At 46.2% G+C, this 21,919-nt stretch overlaps 1 protein-coding gene across 9 annotated transcripts in view; it reads left to right on the top strand.

Moving 5' to 3' along the window:
• Positions 1–20,576, top strand: part of klhl13 (kelch-like family member 13) — a 53,250-nt gene extending 32,674 nt beyond the window's left edge. For all 9 annotated transcript variants that reach the window (XM_049028922.1, XM_049028920.1, XM_049028921.1 and 6 more), the window contains 5 exons: positions 3,387–3,519; positions 4,068–4,264; positions 5,003–5,798; positions 12,067–12,180; positions 19,283–20,576. In XM_049028922.1, the coding sequence (XP_048884879.1) occupies positions 3,387–3,519; positions 4,068–4,264; positions 5,003–5,798; positions 12,067–12,180; positions 19,283–19,770 (1,728 nt within the window). In that variant the 3' untranslated portion in view covers positions 19,771–20,576. The remainder of the gene's footprint in view (positions 1–3,386; positions 3,520–4,067; positions 4,265–5,002; positions 5,799–12,066; positions 12,181–19,282) is intronic.
• Positions 20,577–21,919: the final 1,343 nt, after the last annotated feature.

The raw sequence follows: 21,919 nt of genomic DNA, 5'->3' as shown, positions 1-21,919 counted from the left end.
TGTTTTTCATTTTGATTTTTACTGTAATTGGGCTAAGTCATGTTCTTCACATTAATGGTGAATCGCACTGAGAATAACGTATGAGAGCTTTCTTGGCGTGTGGTAGAAGTGCAGTACTATTCCATTAGAAAATTAGTCTGCCGGGACCTAGATGCTGGGATGGTCCTCTGCGTCGAAGTGACCAAACGCTAATTCATTAAATACTGTCACTGGGCAGCTTTTCAATGTGGAAGTTTAATCATGGAGTACACACACATGTGGGGACCACAGACTGGGCTGGGCTGGGAGCCCCCAAATTTGAGCTATGAAGAGAGAGCATAACCCACTGAATGACATACATTAAAATGCAAAAAGAATAAAGTACGATTTGTTACTCTTCTTGATGCGAGTGGTTCATGGAGCTTGGATTCTGACCTTCTAATGACTGCTGTAAGGCCAGGAGAGCCAGCCGTACCATCTGTACAGGTCTCTGTCCTGTGCTGGAGGTGAAGGTCAAGGTCGCCAAATATGCACAGAATCCAGCCGATTGGTTTTCTTAGGTCTGTGTTCCCTCCCCCCGGTGATGGTGGCCTGGCTTCCTGGCCCTTTGTCCTCTTGAAGACCTTGGTGTCTGCATCGTGGTTCAGACACGGTGTCTGCTCTGGGCCTTGCTGCACCCATAGAGAACTTTAGTTAAAATGCTCCTGCTTGCTCTTTTTGCACAATATAATATGTCTTTTGTTCTTGTATATTCATCCATCCATCCATTTTCTGCAGCCACTTGTCCAGTGCAGGGTCTCAGGGCTGCGGAGTCTGTCCCGAAAGCTTCGGGCGTAAGGAAGTGAATAACCCAGGATGGAGCGTTAGTCCATGGGAGTTATTTTTATATATTTTATATAATCTCAGCTAACACTCAGATGCCCCGTCCTTTCATAGCATGTAGAGAGCTGAAGGTAATTTTCTAGCTGTGTGGCAGAGGCAGGCCGTGTCTGTGTTTGAGGAAGAGGCTCACAGGCTAACTGGCACTGGTGGACACCGTTGCATGTCCACACGCTTTAATGGAGTGTGTCAAATGCCCTCCCGGGAAAGCATGAGCCCCCCCTGTCACCCCGCTGTCACGCCAAGGTTGACCTATCGATTGACAAGCCTGCAAGTTCACTACTCCCAGCCCAGCTGTGATTTCAGGAACAATGCGGCAGATGCCGTGTAGCACTGCATTTTCTAAAGCTATTTAGGAAGAGCTTTCTGGACGCTGCACCGCTTTTCTCCAAAGCTGTATACAGTTGTGGAATCTGTGTCAGACAGTCCTTAAAGCAATTGAGGTTAAAGGCCTCGCTTAAGGGCCCAGAAGTGAAATCTCTCTGGAATTTGAACTAGTGTCCTTCTGGTGACCACCAGAACAACTTGGCTTGGCCGTTTGCATCTGGCTTTATTCTTTATTAGCTGAAAATAACATTTGTTTCAGGCTATCGTTACCAGCAGCTGAGTATAGCATTTGTAATACCAGAGAAACCCAATCTGCCTCCATCTGAGGCATCATGCCTCCAGTCACCCTTGGACTGTCACATGAGTAGGCCTGGGTACTGAACTTCAGTACTTTTGTGGTACTGACCGAATGCTACAGTCCTATTGAGGATCAAAAAATTTTCTTATTTAATTATTTCATAATATATTATTTTATTAGCCTTGTGCCCATAGCTTCCCGGATAGGCTCCGGATTCCCCCGCGAACCTGAAGGATAAGCGGTTTGGAAAATGGATGGATGGATTATTTTATTAATTATAATCCAACTTCTAATATCCAAAGAGTAAATCTCAGAGTCTGAGAGCCAATAAGCATGCAGCATACTTGTGTAAGGATTTTAAGTTGCTAGTGATTGGCTGTTAACGTGACATTACACAAACATGTCAGGATTGGAAGGAAAAATGTGCGCCCAGATTCAAACATGTGAACTGGTTCACATGTGTGTTTTTGTTTGTCATGCAGTGTAAGAAACGGCTAATAAATCAAACGCGTCGCTCTGCAGGGCTCCAGATTGTGACCGTTGAGTCGACCGTTTTTAGAAACAGTGCGACAAAAACTAGGTGCACCAGTGCAACTTGCAAATATGTCCCCTAAATAGTGACTGAAAACATTGTCGTACATCACGTGAAACACCCGAAGAGAACGATAATTTGTGTTTGTGTATACGTGTGTGGGGGCGAGATAATCGGAATTCAGTCCGATATATTGCAGTTCCTCGGAGGCACTGCTGTGCAGGCACTTACAGCGATTATTTGCTGATTGCTTGACCACAACATGGAACTTACACAGGAGTGCAGAAAAAGAGACAGAGCAGATGGAATTATTTTTCTAACTTAAGATTTAATACTTTTTTTGCCGGCGTCTCCATATATTGACAATGGTGGCAGTGAAGCGTTACAGCACTTTTAATCCCATGGAAAATGACAGATCGATCTGCTGGCCATATTTATGTATGAATTATTAACATGTTGTGGGTCCTATAAGCAAGATATAAACGAAAGGCTGCGTTCAGTTAAGATCGGGAACGATCCCCCAGTAACTGACCATTAACTAACACAATGACTTGTTCTGTAACGTTTAATGTATTTTTGTTGTTGAAATTGGGGGGAAAAAATATTGGTATCAAATAAATTAATGTTATGTTACCTGTTTTATCTTTATGTTACTTTGTCAGCATGTGACACTTCATAATGAGTAACATCATCATCCCTCAGCATAGTTGATTATTTGATGAAGATGATGATAATTGTTTGCTCATTGTTCTTATTGATTCCTTTGAAACTGCTCTACTCTTAGTCATGGTCTTTTACTGTGCAGTTTACTGTGAATTTACAGTGTTTTACAGTCATTTACTTTTTATGTTCTGAGATATACGCACACACATACTTCATTGATTCCAAAGGGACATTCTGTTGCACGTGGCTACCGAGGGGGCGTAGAATGCAAAACAAGACGAAGTGCGAAAACCGCACCCCCAGTTGTGTGATGCACGGCTCAGCAGGTTAGCGCACTCTTCCTGTGATCGGAAGGTCTCTGGTTCAAATCCCAGAGTTGGAAAAGTGATTTCACTGTTTCTCTCTCTATTGCTCCAGAGATTGTGTGACCCTACATTCTTTGAAAATAAACAAAAATTATAATAAACAGGTAGATAAAAGCATCTACTAAAAATTAAATGTATAAAATAATGAACTATACATGTAACGTATGTAGTCAAGCGTAGTCACATCGGGGGTCATTGTCTATTTCTGAACGCTGTCTCAGTGTGTTGTATCGGAGCCCTCCGACCAGCACATTGACTGTGGGGTTATTAGTGATGGGGTGGGGCATCCCCTGACAGGCAGTGTCAGGCCCCCAGTCTGATGGGGGAAATGCTCACCTGGCAGGGGTTCGACCAGCTGAGATTAGAGGGCCTCCTCTGTGACGTGACCCTGGTACCAGGCGACGGGGACGAAGCCTTTCCGGTTCACCGGGCAATGATGGCCTCGTCCAGCGACTACTTCAAAGCCATGTTTACAGGTAAGTGTCCCCATCTACAAATGGCCGCTAGTGTCGCTAATGGCAGCCGCTCGTGTCTGAGGCTTTCTCTACCGCCGGGAGGCCCGTGGAGAGCTTGGCCATTAAGTGTTTCACTATTTCTGTTAACTGCACGTATAAATTATAAAAGCTGTTTTTGGAAATGCCTTATTTCAGAGCTTCATTTTAAGAGAATAATGTGAACTCATTAGACAAGCTTGTGTTAGTGAGTAACCACAGAACTAATTATCTACACGTGTGTGTGTGTGTGTGCGTGTGTGCGTGCGTGCGTGCGCGTTTTCCAGATGAAGATATCTTTGAGATTTTATTAATGCTAAAATTTAAGGCATCATTCTTTTAATCTTTTGTTTTTGCACTAGATCATTAATATAAGTAGTGATTTTTTTATGTTTTGAGAATAATGTTTAAGTTCTTTTGTCTTTGTGACAGCACTGTGAACAATAGCCAAACGCTGGTAGTTTACAGCTGTGCATGTTGTATGAAATCGTGGGTCATTTAAATAGCTGTAAATAAACTGCTTACCCTCACAGGTGGAATGAAGGAACAGGATTTGATGTGCATTAAGCTTCATGGGGTTAACCGGGTAGGCCTGAAGAAGATCATCGACTTCATCTACACGGCAAAGCTCTCCCTCAACATGGAGAACCTGCAAGACACTCTGGAGGCGGCCAGCTTCCTCCAGATCCTCCCGGTGTTGGACTTCTGCAAAGTCTTTCTCATCTCCGGGGTATAGCAACCTGCTGACTCCGCTCTCTGTTTCGCAGTAGTGGCTCCGCCCCCAGCCGACTGTGTCGGGACTGTGCTGTTGTCGCCATGTCCCTAGTGGAATGATTAATGTGATTATCACAGGGAAGCAGACAGTGTAGCTGAGGTCCTGTCATCAGTAGCTTACTCCACTGTGGGGTACGTCATCTGAGGAGTGTAGTACATGAAACGTATAAAAGTTTATTCAAGTTCTTTACAAGTAATTGGGATGTGTTTAAATACTTTTTTTTAATTGCCTGTCTTTTTAGGTGCTGTGGCATGGGTCACAACCTCTTCGTTGGGGGGCTTGAATCTCATCCCTACTCTGTGTGTGTGTGTGTGTGTGTGTGTGTGTGTGTGTGTGTGTGTGTGTGTGTGTGTGTGTGTGTGGGTTCTCCTATGTGGGTTCTCCTATGTGGGTTCTCCAGGTGCTCTGGTTCTGTCCACAGCCTAAAAACATTGCTATGACAATTTGTGTGTCCATATCACCAAAGATGGGCACCAGGTCCTCCAAGACCCTGAATTATGTTGCCGGTCAAAAAATAAATGGTTAGCAGCTTTGGTTATTCTTGACTAATGATTGAAAAAGATGAGTCTGGCTGCTAACCACACTTGGGTGAACTTCCACTATGATCCGTTCCTCCCTGGATTAAGAGGAGATCTTGCTCACAAAAAGCCAAAGTATCTTCAACCATCACTTCTCTGCCTGTGTCTGGCACAGGTCTCGCTGGACAACTGCGTGGAAGTGGGTCGCATCGCCAACACTTACAACCTGACTGAGGTGGACAAGTATGTCAACAACTTCATCCTGAGGAACTTCCCGTCGTTGCTGGGCACCGGCGAGTTTGTCAAGCTGCCCTTCGAGCGGCTTTCCTTCGTGCTCTCCAGCAACAGCCTGAAGCGCTGTGGCGAGCTGGAGCTGTTCAAGGCGGCGTGCCGCTGGCTGCGTCACGAGGACGGCCGTATGGAGCAGGCGCCCCGGCTCATGAAGAACATCCGCTTCCCTTTGATGAGCCCGCAGGAGCTCATCAACCACGTGCAGACGGTGGACTTCATGCGCACGGACAACACATGCGTTAACCTGCTGCTTGAGGCCAGCAACTACCAGATGATGCCGTACATGCAGCCGGTGATGCAGTCGGAGCGCACGGCCATCCGCTCGGACAGCGCCCACCTGGTGACGCTGGGCGGCGTGCTGCGGCAGCAGCTGGTGGTCAGCAAAGAGCTGCGGCTCTATGACGAGAAGGCGAGGCAGTGGAAGTCGCTGGCGCCCATGGACGCGCCGCGGTACCAGCACGGCATCGCAGTCATCGGCAACTTCCTCTACGTGGTGGGCGGCCAGAGCAACTACGACACCAAGGGCAAGACGGCGGTGGACACGGTGTTCCGCTACGACCCGCGCTACAACCGCTGGATCCAGGTGGCGTCTCTCAACGAGAAGCGCACCTTCTTCCACCTGAGCGCGCTCAAGGGACATCTGTATGCCGTGGGCGGCCGCAACGCCGCCGGTGAACTCGGTAAGTCGAGCGCCCCCCCCCCCCCCCTCCCCCCAATCCTGGCCGCTTCCCAGTCTGCGCGGCCAAACTGCTGTGCCGTGGATTTAAAATGGAGCAAAGGGCAGTACAGCCACATTTGAGGTCAATTTGAATCTGGTTCCCATGTAAACAGACTTTTGATAACGTTTTTATAATGTGACGTGCTTGGGACTTCATGTGTTTGAGTATCTGTCAGTATGGGTAGTCATCTCCAGGGTGTTCTGAGTATACATTTTTGTTAGTTTCTGCCTGATGTTCAGAAAATTTAAAAAGTGTGATTGTATCACAAGCAGACAGCTGGATATAATTTTTTTTATTTTATCTTGTGCAGTTTATTAAGGGTTTCTTTCTAACAGTAGATATTGCTGCCTGTTCGGCAGTTGGGCTTGTGACGGTAATTAGGGTGCCATTTTATCTTATTCCTTCTGTTTGAGCTCGACGGCTGTCAAACGCGTCCGCCATCGAACCTGCTTTTGTAAAGTAATTATCAACTTCAGCAAATGGCATAAATGCCAGTTTCTCTTTCTCAAAAAGTCCCTCTGTGTGTGTGTGTGTGTGTGTGTGTGTGTGTGTGTGTGTGTGAGAGAGAGAGAGAGAGAGAGAGAGTGTGATATGAGGCTTTTAAAGTGTTGATGGGGTGATGAGTCATGGATCGCACAGAGTGTATTTTGGACGTTGGGGATCACTTGTAGGGTATAATGCAGGGGCACAGAGCTGGGCACTCCTGCCAGGGCATGGGGAAGGATGGGCACTTCTGCCAGGGCATGGGGAAGGATGGGCACTCCTGCCAGGGCATGGGGAAGGATGGGCACTCCTGCCAGGGCATGGGGAAGGATGGGCACTCCTGCCAGGGCATGGGGAAGGATGGGCACTCCTGCCAGGCCCAGGCCAGCGCAATGTGTTCATCAAGAGAACTGGGAATCTGGTGAATAAATGGGGGAAAAAAGGCCTGGGGGACAGTGTAAGAGGCACGTGGAATGAGGTGAGGTCTGTATCCCTAGTACCTGTCAAGTGCATGAGGGGCAGCCGTCTGCGAGCAAACTTTGGATGGATTGTTAAACTGCTTAACAAGGTTCAGCTCTGTCTTTGATTATCAGCCAGGAGATGCGTACCAGCATGTGCTGAAATGCTGTAACTGAAAATGCCGGCAGTCTCGTCACTGCCGAGATGCACCAAGGTATCTGCATGCCAAGCAGAAAGTACCCCATCATTCATTTATTAGTAATATTTTCTTCAGTTTCAGTCCGATTCCGATACACAACTGCCGATACCACAGATTCCGATACAAGAGCTCTTTTTACTTTACGATATTTTATATTATAAATATATGTATACTTTATATACTATTAACATTTTTTAACTAGTAACTACAAATGATAAAATGTATACCAAAAAATCTTTAATTACGCTACTAGAAACATACATAACATACTGTTCCACCTCGTTTGTGCATCTTGTTTTAAGCATTTTTGAGGCATTCGCATTTCAACTTGTGTATCCTCGCTTGGAAGATATTCAAGCATCAAATGCTTAAAATGCCTCACAATTTTTCTCCCACTGGTAACAATGTCACTTACACTTCCTTGTGATCGCAGCCAGTCGTGCATCACAAGCTGCAGCGAGTACGCAAAACAGCCCAAGGTTGCGACTGCAAAATCATCCGTTGCTTTTTTGATATTACAGTGGTGCCTGCGGTTTGCGAACGCAATCTGTTCCAGGAAAGTGGTCGTGAACCAATTTGTACACAAACCAAGGCAGTTTTTCCCATAAGAAAGCATTGAAATTTAATTCGCTCACAAGCCTACCAAATAATATTTTTTGTTAATTAATTTTCTGGTTTTTATAGTAAAAACTTTAAAGAAAAACACAATATAGTGCGGCGACGGGCGGACCGAGGCATCGCGGGGGCAGAGAGAGAGATGGAGACCTGCTTGCTGGGAAAATCAAGCTCTTTATTAACAGTCCTTCACCCTTGTATTGTTGTTGTTAATGGTTGCATTTCCCTATTGTTGCACGTGTGTTTGCCCATGTCTTGTGTGTACCCGGTCCGATCCTCGCGTTTAGCATGTGCAAATCTTCCACCTTGTGTGCATCTTGCAGTTCGGCATCTGACAACCTTATGTGTCCTGTCTGTGTATTTGGGTTCAGTGCTCATTGGTTGCCTGTTGTGGTCCTTCTATTTACAATTGCACTCGCGGCATGCTGGGGCATCCTGGGACATCCTGGGGCATGCTGGGACATGCGCCTCGCCGGTGCTACACTAGTATAAAATAAAGGAATCGGTACTAGTTTAGGGAGTCTCAAAAACAAATGGAAATCAGAGTTAGCGGAAACCATTCCAGAATCCGTCTGGGGGGAAATGATTCAGAGCATTTACTCCTCCTCAATATGTCTTAGACACGTGGTAATACAGTTTAAAATTGTACATCGACTTCACTGGTCTATGGACAGACTGTAAACTTCGGCAGACATGGATCCATTGTGTGATCGATGTAAACAAGCCCCACCCACATTGCTGCATATGTTTTGGTCTTGTCCAAAGTTGTATAGATTTTGGCAGTCTATTTTTCATACCTTCTCTAAAATATGTGGGAACACTGTACACCCATCTCCTTTAATTTCTGTGGTGGGGTGGTTCCAACTGACATATCTTGGAGTAGACACAACTCTAAAATTATTGCTTTTTGTTCTCTGTTGGCTAGAAGGCTTATTCTTTATAAATGGAAGGATCATTGTCCTCTGACATTTGGGCATTGGATTAGAGAGGTTATGTGTCATATTCATCTAGAGAAGATAAGATGTACTGTTGGTGGATCTGTTGGGAAGTTCTATGCTACCAGGCAACCATTCATTTCGTTTGTCGAAAACATGGTAGCAACAAACATAATTGCATAATAATTATGACTGTGGCTTATAGGTAATTTATTTTATATTTTTTATCCGTCTGTCTGTCTGTCTGTCTACATCTATCTTTTTTTTCTTCAGCATTATTAGGGTGGGAATGGTTCTGTTGTGTTTTTGTACCATTCACTACTGGTTACATTTTGAAATAATAATAAAGACTTTGATCAAAATAGGAATCTGGTTGAGGAATGTGTCGACCAAATTTTGTATGCAAATCAATGCGTTTTTTTCACAGTTTTTGGTCACGAACAGCGAGCACCACTGTACTCGCGTTCTAACAGAATTGCAACCGTTTTTAGTGGGATTTTCCACTAAACGCTACTCCCACCTTTCAAAACTTTTTTTTTTTTAACAAAGATTTAAAAGCGCCGTCCTGCTAGTTGCTTTTAAAAGTGTAAAATACTCTCAGATCATCGCCTCCGTATCTGTTGTTCTTACACTCCTCATGCTGCAAAGGGTATGCACATAACGTCACAGCAGGCGGAAGTCACGGCAATCACACCCACTGAGTAGCAGCGTTAGTGTTTAGCTAGCATGCTGCTAAACATATCTAAAATGGGAAACAACTGTTGTTTAGGTCACTTATCAAATAGGTCTAGATTGGCACCGATTCCAATCCGAATATTGGATCGGTGCATCTCTAATATTTGTTGCAGCATTGCCCTGGATGAGATGGAAAATTTGATGGATTTATTGTTATTAATTGTGAAATGGGTTGGAAAAGCTACTATTCCGTTCCACCACTCTTGCTCGAACATCTGTTCCATCGATAGTTTGGTTTTTCTGGCATCCATATTACGAAATGATTCCCGTTTGCCACTAGACTGATGGATTTTCGCTCGCCGCATTGCAGACTACAGAGAAAAGAAGGCAGGTGTTTTATGTATGGAATCCTAATCATGTCCCTTTGATGTAAAATGAGAGGGAGAAATGCAATACTGTTTTAAAAAAATCCTTTTGGAAATCATATGGAAAAAAGTAATAACTGCAATTATGGAGTAGCCTGGCAAGACATTTAAACGTTTTAACTACAATATAAGGCACAGCTGACATCTAACATGAGGATCGATGAGTGCGGATGAAATGTTCCATGTCATTTTATTATGTAGTTACTGGGTTACAGTAAATGTAACGTTTAATGTTGCCTGAGCTCTCAGCTACCGCTGTTATGTTTCTGTTACTGAACGCAGTGTCGTAATTAGCATTAGCCTCGTAAATTATTCCAGTTAATCCCTTATTGTGCAATTGCTGCTTGTCGCTACCGCGGAGATGTTTGGCTTGAGGAGCACAGTGCTGCTAGCTGCATCCTGTAGGTGTCTCATTGCGTCACTATGCCCCCTCTAGGCCCTGGCTCATCTCCCATATTGCACCGACTTAACCGCTTCCAAATGATGTTTGTGTACCTTTCCCCCCTTTGATTGTTCCCCGACATCAGTGTAGCACTAAGCAGTCCTAAAATTGATATTTTTCTGACGGCGCTTAAGCCTCTATGTGGAGTTTGTGAAAAGATAATGGGAAGGACTTCATTCATTTATGTAGAATGAAGTGGAAAGTTCAGCCTTTTTCTTCTAAATTCTTCATGATGTTTAAAAATAATTGGGCTTCTGCAGAATTGTGTCCTGAGGTTCTGAGTGCGAGGACTTGTTTGAACTGTAGCGCTTTGATATTATTTTATTGTTAGACCAAGTTGCGCTTGTGTTAACTATTTATTGTGCTGCTTATCCACAGAATACAGGCACTCCCCAGGTTACGATGGTCCTTGTTACGATGTTTTGACTTTACTATGGGTAAATATACCAAAAGTGAAACATTGTTCAATAAATTACATGATATATTCAACACTTTATTATAAAATAGTCTTTGTGTTAACTGTAAGCTAATGTAAGTTTTCTAAGCATGTTTAAGTTAGGGTAGGCATTTAAAAAGCGTATTAAAATTCATTTTCACCTTACGATCGGATCGTGACCCCATTGTGACATGGGGAGATAAATTGCGGGCTATATCAATTACGCAGAAGAAAATCACTGTAATATCTGTTTCTGAGCTTCCCAGGGTTGCATTTTTTTTGTTTTTGGTTTTCCATGACTAGTAAATAAATCACTTTCCTTTCACCTTTTCAATATTTATGTAGTTGGACATGTTATGATGAAGTTAATTAGGGTAAATTGCTTTTTTAACACATCCTGCCGTCTCCCATTTGTACCAGGACCTTCTCGGTTGCACGTGTCACCTCTTGTCCTGAGATTCAGGTCCCCGTTTTCAGCAGACGGCCCCTGTTCCGTCAGCCGTCTTTCTTCGTTTCCTGCCTGGCTCCCGTTTCCTTGTGGGGAAGGCTTGGCACTGAGCTGTGGTGTGAGGAACCGGCCCAGTGAAATCAGGCAGGGATACTGGGTGCTGCTGCTTTGTTCTCTGCAGGTGAACGGAGGTGGCCGCCAGGGGTCCGCATCTGCCGGCGCCGAGATCATCGCCACCTCTGCATTTCTCAAAGCTCCTTGTCCCCTTGTTAAATAGGCATATGGTGCAGCTAACACAGGCCTGGAATGATGGGCTTCTTGGATTAAACAATTCACCTTGAGTTGGCTGCTTGTCTCTCTACATTTGAAAGGCATTTCTGATTTCTTGATAATTGCGCTGATAAAAATTCAAAGACGTCAAATCAAGTAAAATCTAAGCCATTAATATAAGGGGAGGAAGTGAGGATTCCAGGGAAGTGCTGTGAATACGCAGCGGGAGGATGCGAGCGGTGAGCTGTAGTCTGTCGTGAACCTGAGAGAAGCGGGAGGCTCGGGTTTGTTGTTCCCCGGAGAAGCTGAGACCCTCTGGAGGTGAAAACCGCGGACTGAGGGGATTTCGGCAGCTCCTGCAGTCTTCGGAGGGGGAGGCGGATGGCAGACGGAGTCAGAGCTTTGCATTTCTTTACCTTCCAACCCTCGCAGAAGTATACTGTGGAAATACTGTGTGTGTGTGTGTATGTGTGTATGTGTGTGTGTGTGTGTGTGTGTGTGTGTGTACAAAGATCAGTGCTGTTTCAGGATGCATCGGTGAACCAAGCTGTTGGGCTTTTGTGTAGAAACATCAGTAAACAGACTGCGCTTTGGCCCACAGCCTCAAGATGTACTCGGCCAGTAATTATGTTATATTTGTGGCACCACCCCCTAACCCATATTTTATGCTCCCTGTCGTCTGCAGTCAGCGTGGGCTGGACAGATGGAACAGAAGTTCATTTCGTTTTAGTTACGTCTGGTTTGTTCAGAGACCTTCCAAGGCCACATGTGCGGTGCTGTTTGTTATTTTTCATTTGGCCTACTTTCTGTTAATGTGTTTTGCCCCCTTGTTTCCCCCTCAGCTACTGTAGAGTGCTACAACCCCAGAACCAATGAATGGACGTACGTCGCAAAGATGAACGAGCCACACTACGGTCACGCCGGCACTGTCTATGGTGGCTTCATGTACATTTCAGGTACAGTGTGTTTGTCTGTCTCTCTGTCTCTCTGTCTCTGCTCGTATGTCTGTCCGTCTCTTAGCGATGGTTATGTTCACGGATATGCATCGGTGCACTGGCATAAACGTTCACAAAGCAATTGCCCCAATTTATAAAGTGTGTCCCGAATACAGTTTGGGATTAACTCAAATTGTTACCAACATCTTTGTTTCAGAAAAATCATATGCCTTTAATTATTTGTAAATGTCCAATCATTTTTGGCCAAGAACTTTATATTTAGGTTGTTTCTTCCTCTCTAAACTGATTCTGTCTGGTCCATATTGAATCGCATAGCGTTATATTCTTTGGCATCGCATTGTGGCGCGTTAAATGGCATTGTGTTGGATGAAATTCTGTGGAATTCCACTGCTTTGCAATAGGGGTGAATCATACCCTATCGCCTTAGCAGTCGCTTTACAGTATATGTATGTTTAATGGATCGGATTGTTGGCAATGCGTTGAATTGTGCATCAACTTCAGTGACATAATGCACACCCCTACCATCTATAGATAAAATGTTTATAAGGAGGGGTTGATGTATCGATAACGGATCGTTTAAGTTTTATTGAGCAAAAATCTGGTTTGTTCGCATCTCCTGTTATTTTTGCTATACGTCTGAAGTAGAGATGTGGAAGACCCTGAAACGTCTACGTCACGAAAACCGAGGCTCACGTAAGTTCCAGACAAAATAGCCTCGGCAAAGACTGGTGACCCAGCTGGCATTTTGCGAGGAACATTTTCTGAAGTGGCGTCATGCCCCGGGGGGGACTGCCGACCAGGGTGAATCGCTGGCGGTGCTCTCGTCCGTGCGTCACTTCATGATGCAAGACGGATGAGCGATGAATTTGTTCACTTGGAGATGGTGACATAATGTGGGAGCAGTCAGGCACAGTGCTGTCTGACAAGCTTTTCACAGACACCGTATCTGGGTTTGAGTGCATAAACCCCTTGTTAAATCTAAAAATGCTTTGTTGCATGTAAAATCTGTGCAGCGGTATACCAAGCAGTTGAAAAAGTCATATGGTGAGATGAGTCATTTTTCACACTGCTGTCAATGAGCAGAGGTGTGTGTGTGTGTGTGTGTGTGTGTGTGTGTGTGTGTGTGTGTGTGGTACAACCTAAAGGAAGCCTATACATTTAAGTGTGTCTCTCGCACTGCAGATCTGTGGCAGTTCAGTAAGGCTTTTGGGTCACTCACGTAAGAGCCAGTAAAATCAAAGCCATTCCGATCCAATGATTCTATGGTGAGGCATTTCTCTCTCCATGATGGGCGTTGAGCTAATCTAGGATGACATTCCTTCCATCCACAGAGCGCGAGTGGTCTGTAAATCCTTTTTGACAAGCAGGCTAACGATGTAAACGCTGTCATGGTTGATGGAATTTTTCATGGAAGAGTGGTGTGTCATTCCTCGAGTAGAGATCTAAATGCTCATGGAAGAGATGATACCTGTACGCTGGTGTGCTGAAGATGTTCTGGTGGCAGGTGGCAGCCCAGCACCATCTTAAGATACTTTTCGTGGGTGTTTCCCTTATTTGGGCTGATATTTGTATCAGTTTAGCTTTTTTTCACTCAATAGATGAAAACATTCTCTATGAAATATCGTGTTAAGATGTTTCTATTGTACTTAAATGCTTTCTGGAATGGTAAAGAAGAAGAATAAGAAGAACACAAACATTAAATGCAAGACATGCCACTATAGTTTGACTCTACTTAATGGAATTGTGAGTGATTTTAAAAATGTCCTGGACCATGGTTAGGGGGTGTGACCAGATATTGTTTTTCCTAAACTGCTGGAAAATTGAAACTAATAACATATCAATTAAGTCAATTTATGAAGGTCGGAAAGCATGTTCACTTATGGAAAATTGCAGCTATGCCATGCTGGGCCACCTGATGGCGAGATACCTGTCCCACCTGCCAGCGAAGCCGTCTAACTGCTTCGGTTTCGGATTCCTCTCCTTTACCCTGCATTTAGAAGCAGGGGATGGCCGCTAAACCGACGTGCCTATGCCATCGCCCCCATGCCATCGCCCCCATGCCATCGGCCCCATGTAGACCCGTCCGCGTGCTGTAATGGACAAGCAGCTGCATAGCACACAGCCCCAGCTTTATTTTTAACAGCTCCTGCATAAATAAAACATGGTCCAGCGATCCGCATGGTGCTGCCGAAGGAATTCCACCGGTAATAACCCACTGCGTTGCCTGCTGGGAGGCAAGCCGCCTGTCACATCCGGAATCATCCCGCGCTTCCGCCGGTTCCCGGAGTCATCCCATGCGGCTTCGGCCGGGGCCCCACGCACGCCTCTGTCAGCCCCCCACCCCCGATGCAATAGTCCCCATCTCCTGGGACTAGTCTTGGCCTCTGGTTGGCTGAACCCCTTTCATGGGATTAGTATGTAGAGTTCGAGTACCTCTTTTGTTTTCCCCTGACCAGGAATGTCTAAAAACATCTAAAAAGGTGCATTTTCTTTTCTGCATCTTCTGTCATGGGTGTTTATGCCTGTCAACTGTAGCCACAGTTAATGAATCGCAGTGGAAAGCAGTGTGTTCGTGTCCTTTTGGAGGAGTGCTTGGAAAAGGCTGTCAGCACCCAGAAGCTTTGACTCACCATGTCCCCCCTTACTGGTGGGGGCAGGAGGGGGTGCTGTGATGGAAAGCGGTGGTGCACATGCTGAGCCCTTTCTGTGGGCTTGACAGAGGGGCGACATGCCCTGTTCATCTGACCCCAGTGTTCCCCATGTGTCCCCCATCATGTCCCTTATGTGTCCCCATCATGTCCCTTATGTGTCCCTTATGTGTCCCTGCCGTCTCCCATGTGTCCCTGCCGTCTCCCATGTGTCCCTTATGTGTCCCTGCCGTCTCCCATGTGTCCCTTGTGTGTCCCTGCCGTCTCCCATGTGTCCCCCATCATGTCCCTTATGTGTCCCTGCCGTCTCCCATGTGTCCCTTATGTGTCCCTTATGTGTCCCTTATGTGTCCCTTATGTGTCCCTGCCGTCTCCCATGTGTCCCCCATCATGTCCCTTATGTATCCCAGTCGACTCCCATGTGTCCCTTATGTATCCCTGTCGACTCCCATGTGTCCCTTATGTGTCCCCATCATGTCCCTTATGTGTCCCTTATGTGTCCCCATCATGTCCCTTATGTATCCCTGTCGACTCCCATGTGTCCCTTATGTGTCCCCATCATCTCCCATGTGTCCCCTACTTATTCCATTCATATTAAATATGATCCTTCTGTTTTAATTTGTGCACAAACATTCCATCACATCCTGTATCATAGTGAGTAGTCTTACTACAAAGCTAAATCATGGTCACCAGCACAAATTCAGGTCTCCACAGCTGCTCAGAAACTTTACCTGCATTTGTGCACGTTTGTGCTCATAACTTGTTGACCCTCTCAGCATGTACGTGTACATAAACCCAGCAAGAATCTCTGGGAACATGCGTGTTCCCAAGAAGTGTGCAGATTGCCTGCTGTCTTGTCCTTCTCCTTGTCAGCTTATTGTCTGTTTTCAGGTTACTGTAGGGTCAGTACGATCCAGTTACGGTGCGTCTGTGGTATGAGTGCCCAGGGGGATGCTGGGAAAGCATCAGCGCACATCTGGCTCCGCATCATCCCCAACCCTCACCTTCAGTTATTTTTAGAAACATGCTGATCTGCTCGTTTTGCTCAGTTCTGTGTTTGTCTATTTCAAGCGATGACCTGCTTCTAAAGCATTCAGATTTAAATTTTTGTAGAGAGAACCTTCATCCAGAGTATCTTCATGAGGTCTTTGGGCATCCTGCTCTGCTTTGCAGCTCGCGTCTTCAGATCTGCCAACAAACGTCAAGCGATTCTGTTATGACTTTCTTCATTTGTTTGTGAAGATTAATATAATGCTTCTTCATAGCACTAATAACCTAAAATGTTGAAATTGGTTCTGTTACAGTAAATTCATTTATAGCCATTTTTTTCAACTAGTTCAACTTTGTGAGATGTGGTCAGAACTGTCATGGATTTGAATTGATCTTAAATCAAGTTGATTTAGAAAACTCTTGGCAAATGGCCATCCATAGTTTGTCTGTTTATGTGTTTCAGTGTTTTTTGGAGGCTACAGTACTGGTTTGTTGCGTCTCTTCTGCCCAGTCCTGTGTTGTATTACCTTTTATATGTATGAGGAAATGGTTACTCGTGGTTTTTTTTGTTGTAATGTTTATTTATCATTCCTCTTTCAAATATGTAAGTGTGGCTGACATGACAAAGGTTTCCATTTTAATGGGTTTAATGTCACTATAAGAGCAGACATGGAAAAAGACTGAAGCCCACATGATGCAGTGCTGCAGTATGTCCACCAGAGGCAGTAGAGGGGCGGTGGAGCTTCAGAATTTGGAAAAGAGAAGAGAGCAAAGTCAGTTTACTCTGCTGAACAAAAGAAGAAAAAACATAAACGGAGGATGACAAGGCTGTGACGGAAGGCAAGGTGGAGGAGGGTGACAGCAAGACAGTGGAAGATGAGAAAGAAGGAGTGGAGGAGGAGGAGGTGGAGGAGGATGACACTGTCGTAATGGAAGATGAGGGGCCCAGGTAGTGAAGGCAGAGGAGGGTGACAAGGTAGTAGAAGATGAGAAAGGGGGAATTAAAGTAGGATGACAGCAAGCTTGTGCTGGAAGACAAAGGTGATAAAGTAGGAGTAGACAAAGATCATGGAAAAGAGGAGGAGGAAGAAGATGAGGTGCCCAGCACGACGACGGGGGGTGGTTTAGGCCCCTGCCCATCGAGACGTCGGTGGGCGGTTTAGGCCCCTGCCCATCGAGACGTCGGGGGGTGGTTTAGGCCCCTGCCCATCGAGACGTCGGGGGGCGGTTTAGGCCCCTGCCCATCGAGACGTCGGGGGGCGGTTTAGGCCCAGCCAGGACAGCTTTGAGAAAGATCTTGTCACCTCCACAGAGGGACACCTTCAGGTCTCAGGGAAGAGAAGGTGGAGAGACAGCAGGATGCAGACCAGACATTCACAGGGTACAGAGGCTTTCTTAAGGCCGCAGTGGATTAGTGGGCAGGCTGTGTGTAACCATGACCACCGCACCTGATGAGGGAAAACCCAGGAAGGCAGCCTTCATCCCATCAGCCGTGTTTCTAATCACCGCTACCAGAAAGGTCTTACCCAGAGACCAAAGCACAAATGAAGGGTCACATCAAATGTAAAGCAAGCAACCATCATCAAACCGCTTATCTTGGTCAGGGTCATGGAGGGCCTGGAGCCTGTCTCAGGCAGTAATGGGCGTAACGAGGTACACCTGTACAGGATGCCAGTACATCACAGGTCACATACGCACACACAATCATAAACTGTAGGCAATTTTGAGAAGCCGGTTACCTTTTACTAACGGTTTTAGACTTTGGGAGGAAACCTGCGTGACATGAATAATGTGCAAACTGCACACATGCGGTAGAGGTGGGATTCGAACCCCCAGCCCTGCGCTTACCACCATGGCACCCCAAGGCCTGCATCCAAAAATAAGGGGGAAAAAGGTGTCAATACTGCATAGTTCAGTCACAATAAAGCATAGCAATAATCAAAAACGGAGGGAGTGATTTTTTTCGCCGAAAGCAATGCTATAAATGTCAGCCAGCAGTAAAGTGACCATTATCTCTTGGAAAAACTCCTCCGGTCTGCGACTCACAGTGAGCTGAGACCTTGTGGTCTCACAGCCGAGGAGAGAGAGACGCCTCTTGGATGTATGTTACGGGCCTTATTGCCCTTTGGGGAGTGGGGGGGGGGGTGCCGGGTGCCGTGTTTGTGAGGCATGACACAGTTTGTCATGTAGCTCCTATCATTAAAGGAATAACATAGCGGAAACTACAGCGACGCACAGGAGGCCCCGACGAGCTGTAAGCTGGAGCGTTTCCTCCCCATTAAACGTCGCTTGGCCTGCATGGCTGAGCTGCCTTCAAAAATACGTGCTGCTCGCTAAGAATCTTTGCACTCTCTCTTTCTTCATTAACGTTTAATATATGTATGAATGCAGCATAAGTGAATGGAAGTGAACCATCAGCGTGCTGATTAAAAACACATCTCCTGTATCTATGGAGGATAACGAGCTTATGGAGGGTGGGGCCTTCGTTGGGGTGCGGCCCCTCCATTCCACACGCACTACACGTCCGCACTGCGCCCCACGTTGTGACCCCACCCCTACCCTGCCAGATGCACGCTGGGACTCTCTCCCCTGGCAGTCATCCCCATAGACACAGCCTGCTTTCCAAACTGACAAAGCTGGACTGTGGTGTAGTGGGGAAAAATCCTGCGTGAGACGGATCTTAATAGTATAGCAGGCTTCTCGCTTTGTTTTGCGTGCTCCACAGAAGATGATACACTATTGTTATAGATGGTTTACAGCATGGCTAATATGGTATTATAGCCTAGAACACAGACACTGAATCCATTAATGTAGTGTTTGTTTCACAGTACTGATATAAGCAGCAGAATTGACTGCATTTGTCCTGGGACCAAATGATTTTTCCCACTGGTCGAAAGATTTTTGTTTTTATGAGAGTTCCGTAATACTATTAGAGTTCTCTGAAATTCATTTCGCAGCCAGCTTTGTGTAGTTTAAGTTTCTGTAGAGAAATTACTTTTTTGTTTTGTTGGGCTGTTTGTTTGCTGTTAGTTAATAGTAGAAATTTGCAGCAGCCTTTCACTTGCTTTAAGGTGCCTGAGGTGTTCCACCGACCAGCAGATCTCTCAGGGTTGGGTTGCCTCCTGTCCTGTACAGTATATTATGGAATTGGTCCTTATTGAAAAATGTTGGGCAGTGGTGGCCTAATGATTAAGGAAAGCGTGTTTATGATTGAAAGGTTGCTGGTTCGAATCCCCGACCAGCAAGGTACCACCCCCACACACTGCTCTCCCGACACTAAATAATAGCTGCCTCCTGCTATGTCAATGCCACATATGGGTTAAATGCAACATGTCATTGTTGTGCACTATGTGCTGTGGTGTGTCAAAAATGACAATCACTTACTGTATTGGTCCACAAAAAAATTGTGTGACGCCGATGACTGCCGAATTAATGAAGCTTTTTCTTGGTGTTTTTCCTTTCAGGTGGAATCACTCACGACACTTTCCAGAAGGAGCTGATGTGCTTTGACCCGGACGCAGACAAATGGAGCCAGAAGGCACCGATGACCACGGTACGGGGGCTGCATTGCATGTGCACCGTGGCCGACCGGCTGTACGTCATCGGCGGCAACCACTTCCGGGGCACGAGCGACTACGACGACGTGCTGAGCTGCGAGTACTACTCACCGGCTCTGGACCTGTGGACACCCATCGCCGCCATGCTGCGGGGCCAAAGCGATGTGGGCGTGGCCGTCTTCGAGAGCAAAATCTACGTGGTGGGCGGCTACTCATGGAACAACCGCTGCATGGTGGAGATCGTGCAGAAGTACGACCCCGAAAAGGACGAGTGGCACAAGGTGTTCGACCTGCCCGAGTCACTGGGCGGAATCCGCGCCTGCACCCTCACCGTCTTCCCCCCCGAGGACAACACGGGCTCGCCCTCCAGGGAATCACCCCTGTCAGCTCCGTGACGGGGGGGCGTGCGAGCCAGAGGAGCGTCATCGGAGTTACTCTTTTGCACTTCCTGTTTGGGATTACCCCAGCTCTGCGCCAGTCAGCACAGCTGCCGCACCGCCTTTCGCAGAGTGGCATTCAGGCAGCCCAGGCGGCCATGTCTCACCCGGAGCCCACCTCCCCCTTCACAGGACGTTTCTTGAACTCTGCGTATTGAGCCGGCCCGCCCCCTTCCGTCCAGTCCACCCCCCCCCCCCGGACAGTGTCCCTTCCCCCCCACTGACTTATTTGAACATGGCTGCTACCCCGGGCTTCGGTTTTTCTGTGTTGGAAATGACTCCCCGTTCCTGCACGGCCTCATTCACAGGGTGCTCCTCCTGTGTGTACGTGTCGGCCATGACTGGGCGTGGTTTGGTCGCCCCGTTACACGTCCATGCTGCCTAATGTTGGGTTTTTTTTTTTTTTTTTTTGCCCCCCTTCCCCGACTGGGACCTGTGACGTTATAGGAGAGTCTAGTGGTGACTTTTCTATGGCTGCCCAGGTTCCTGTTGTGAATAGGTGGTTCGGGGATGAGGTGGATATTGCATTCTGATTTTTTAGTTTTTTTAATTATTTCTTTAAAAAAAAAAAAAAGACAAACATTGGCAGCATGGTTGGAGCGGCAGACCCATTAGGAGAGGAGCGGAATATTTAAATCTCAGGGGTTCGCCAGCGTACCCCCATATTACTTTTACCATTACAGTTTCAGTTTCTGCAATTGCTATTGAACATTTAAAGAGATGGTGTTTTCTAAATTTAATAAAGAAGATTTTGAAAAACAAAAGTGCTTTTTTTAATCGTCATGTAATTTGTGTCTTGGCCCTCTGGGCTTATGTACCTATATATCCTGTCAGCAGGGCCTCAAGCTGGATGGGAGCAATGTGACCTCAGAACCTAAAGCTGTCCACTTCATCTCCGTATGGTTCGATGCCAGGCTCTGTGAGTCGTCTGCACACTTGGATTTCTTGTAAAAGCGAGACAGACTAGCAAGGCAACAAGAAAAACTGAAATGAAATCATTTTTGTATTTTTACTCTGTTGCATTTAATGCAAATTTTGACCGTCTTGCAAGTAAAATGAATTTTCTTTAGCTTAAAATAGCTTTTTTATTTTTTAGTCTAGAATCATTGATGTATAAAAATTTTGCAAACTTCTGCAGCTTCATGCAGTTCACACTGAAATTGTTCTTATAGTGAACAGAAGAATGGTTTTCTTTTTTTTAAGCACCGTGTCAGGGCTGTGAGTCTGCAGCCTGAAGAGAACATGCTGTAACACGCACCCGTGAGCTGACTTACTGTGAAAGTGGCAGATTGACAAAGGCAGGCCACTCTGCTGAAGCTTTGCAGGAGCCCAACACCCCCTCACGCCCCCAAGCCACAATCTCTGTAAAAAAAAAAAAAAAATAGCTAGGATTCATTTGTCTTAATTTCCTCGTTGTGTATCCTCTACAGCAGAACCCGGTCCTGTGGTATTTCAGGCAGTCTTTGCCCAGCCTTAAATGTTAAATGGCCCTGGAGGGACGATAGCACGGCCGGCATCAAATCAGTACGCGGCGCACGAGGTGAGAGCTGCGTCCCTGGGGGGCTCTAGGCGACTGGGCTAGCGGCTCCCCTCTTCTCTCGTTCTCCCCCCTCTCTCGCTCGCTCGCTTGCTCGCTCTGTCTATCTCTGGCAGCAGCACAGGCCGGGAGGTTGCTGCATTCTGGCCACCTGCTTCTGCTCCTAAGCACCCTTGATCACAGCATATGGTCTCTGGTGTGGACAAATAAACCCTCCCTGGGAGCTGGGGTATCCTGTACCAGACGCTGGTAACCTTCTAAGGTTAATTTTACAACATTCTATTTGTTAGCTCACCCCCCCCCTTCCACCCCTCCCTTCCCCTTCCGAATTCCAGTGGGAGGTTTATTCTGTGGATGCTTGCATTGCTTGAGACTAGCTATAAATGTCCCGCAGATACAAAGATCTTTCCTGGACACATGTAGGCTGCATTTGACTCATAATTTGACTGTTTTAAAAACCTTCTCTATTCGGGGTTAAAAGCATTGAGGTTTAATGAAGATCGCTTTGCTGAATACTGCTGCCAATAACGATACAAATGACAAATTAATGGCACCGTTTAACCGAATGGC

This window comes from Brienomyrus brachyistius, chromosome 10 (genome assembly GCF_023856365.1).
Source record: "Brienomyrus brachyistius isolate T26 chromosome 10, BBRACH_0.4, whole genome shotgun sequence".
Taxonomy (NCBI): domain Eukaryota; kingdom Metazoa; phylum Chordata; class Actinopteri; order Osteoglossiformes; family Mormyridae; genus Brienomyrus; species Brienomyrus brachyistius.
This window is presented reverse-complemented; position numbering and strand designations above follow the sequence as displayed.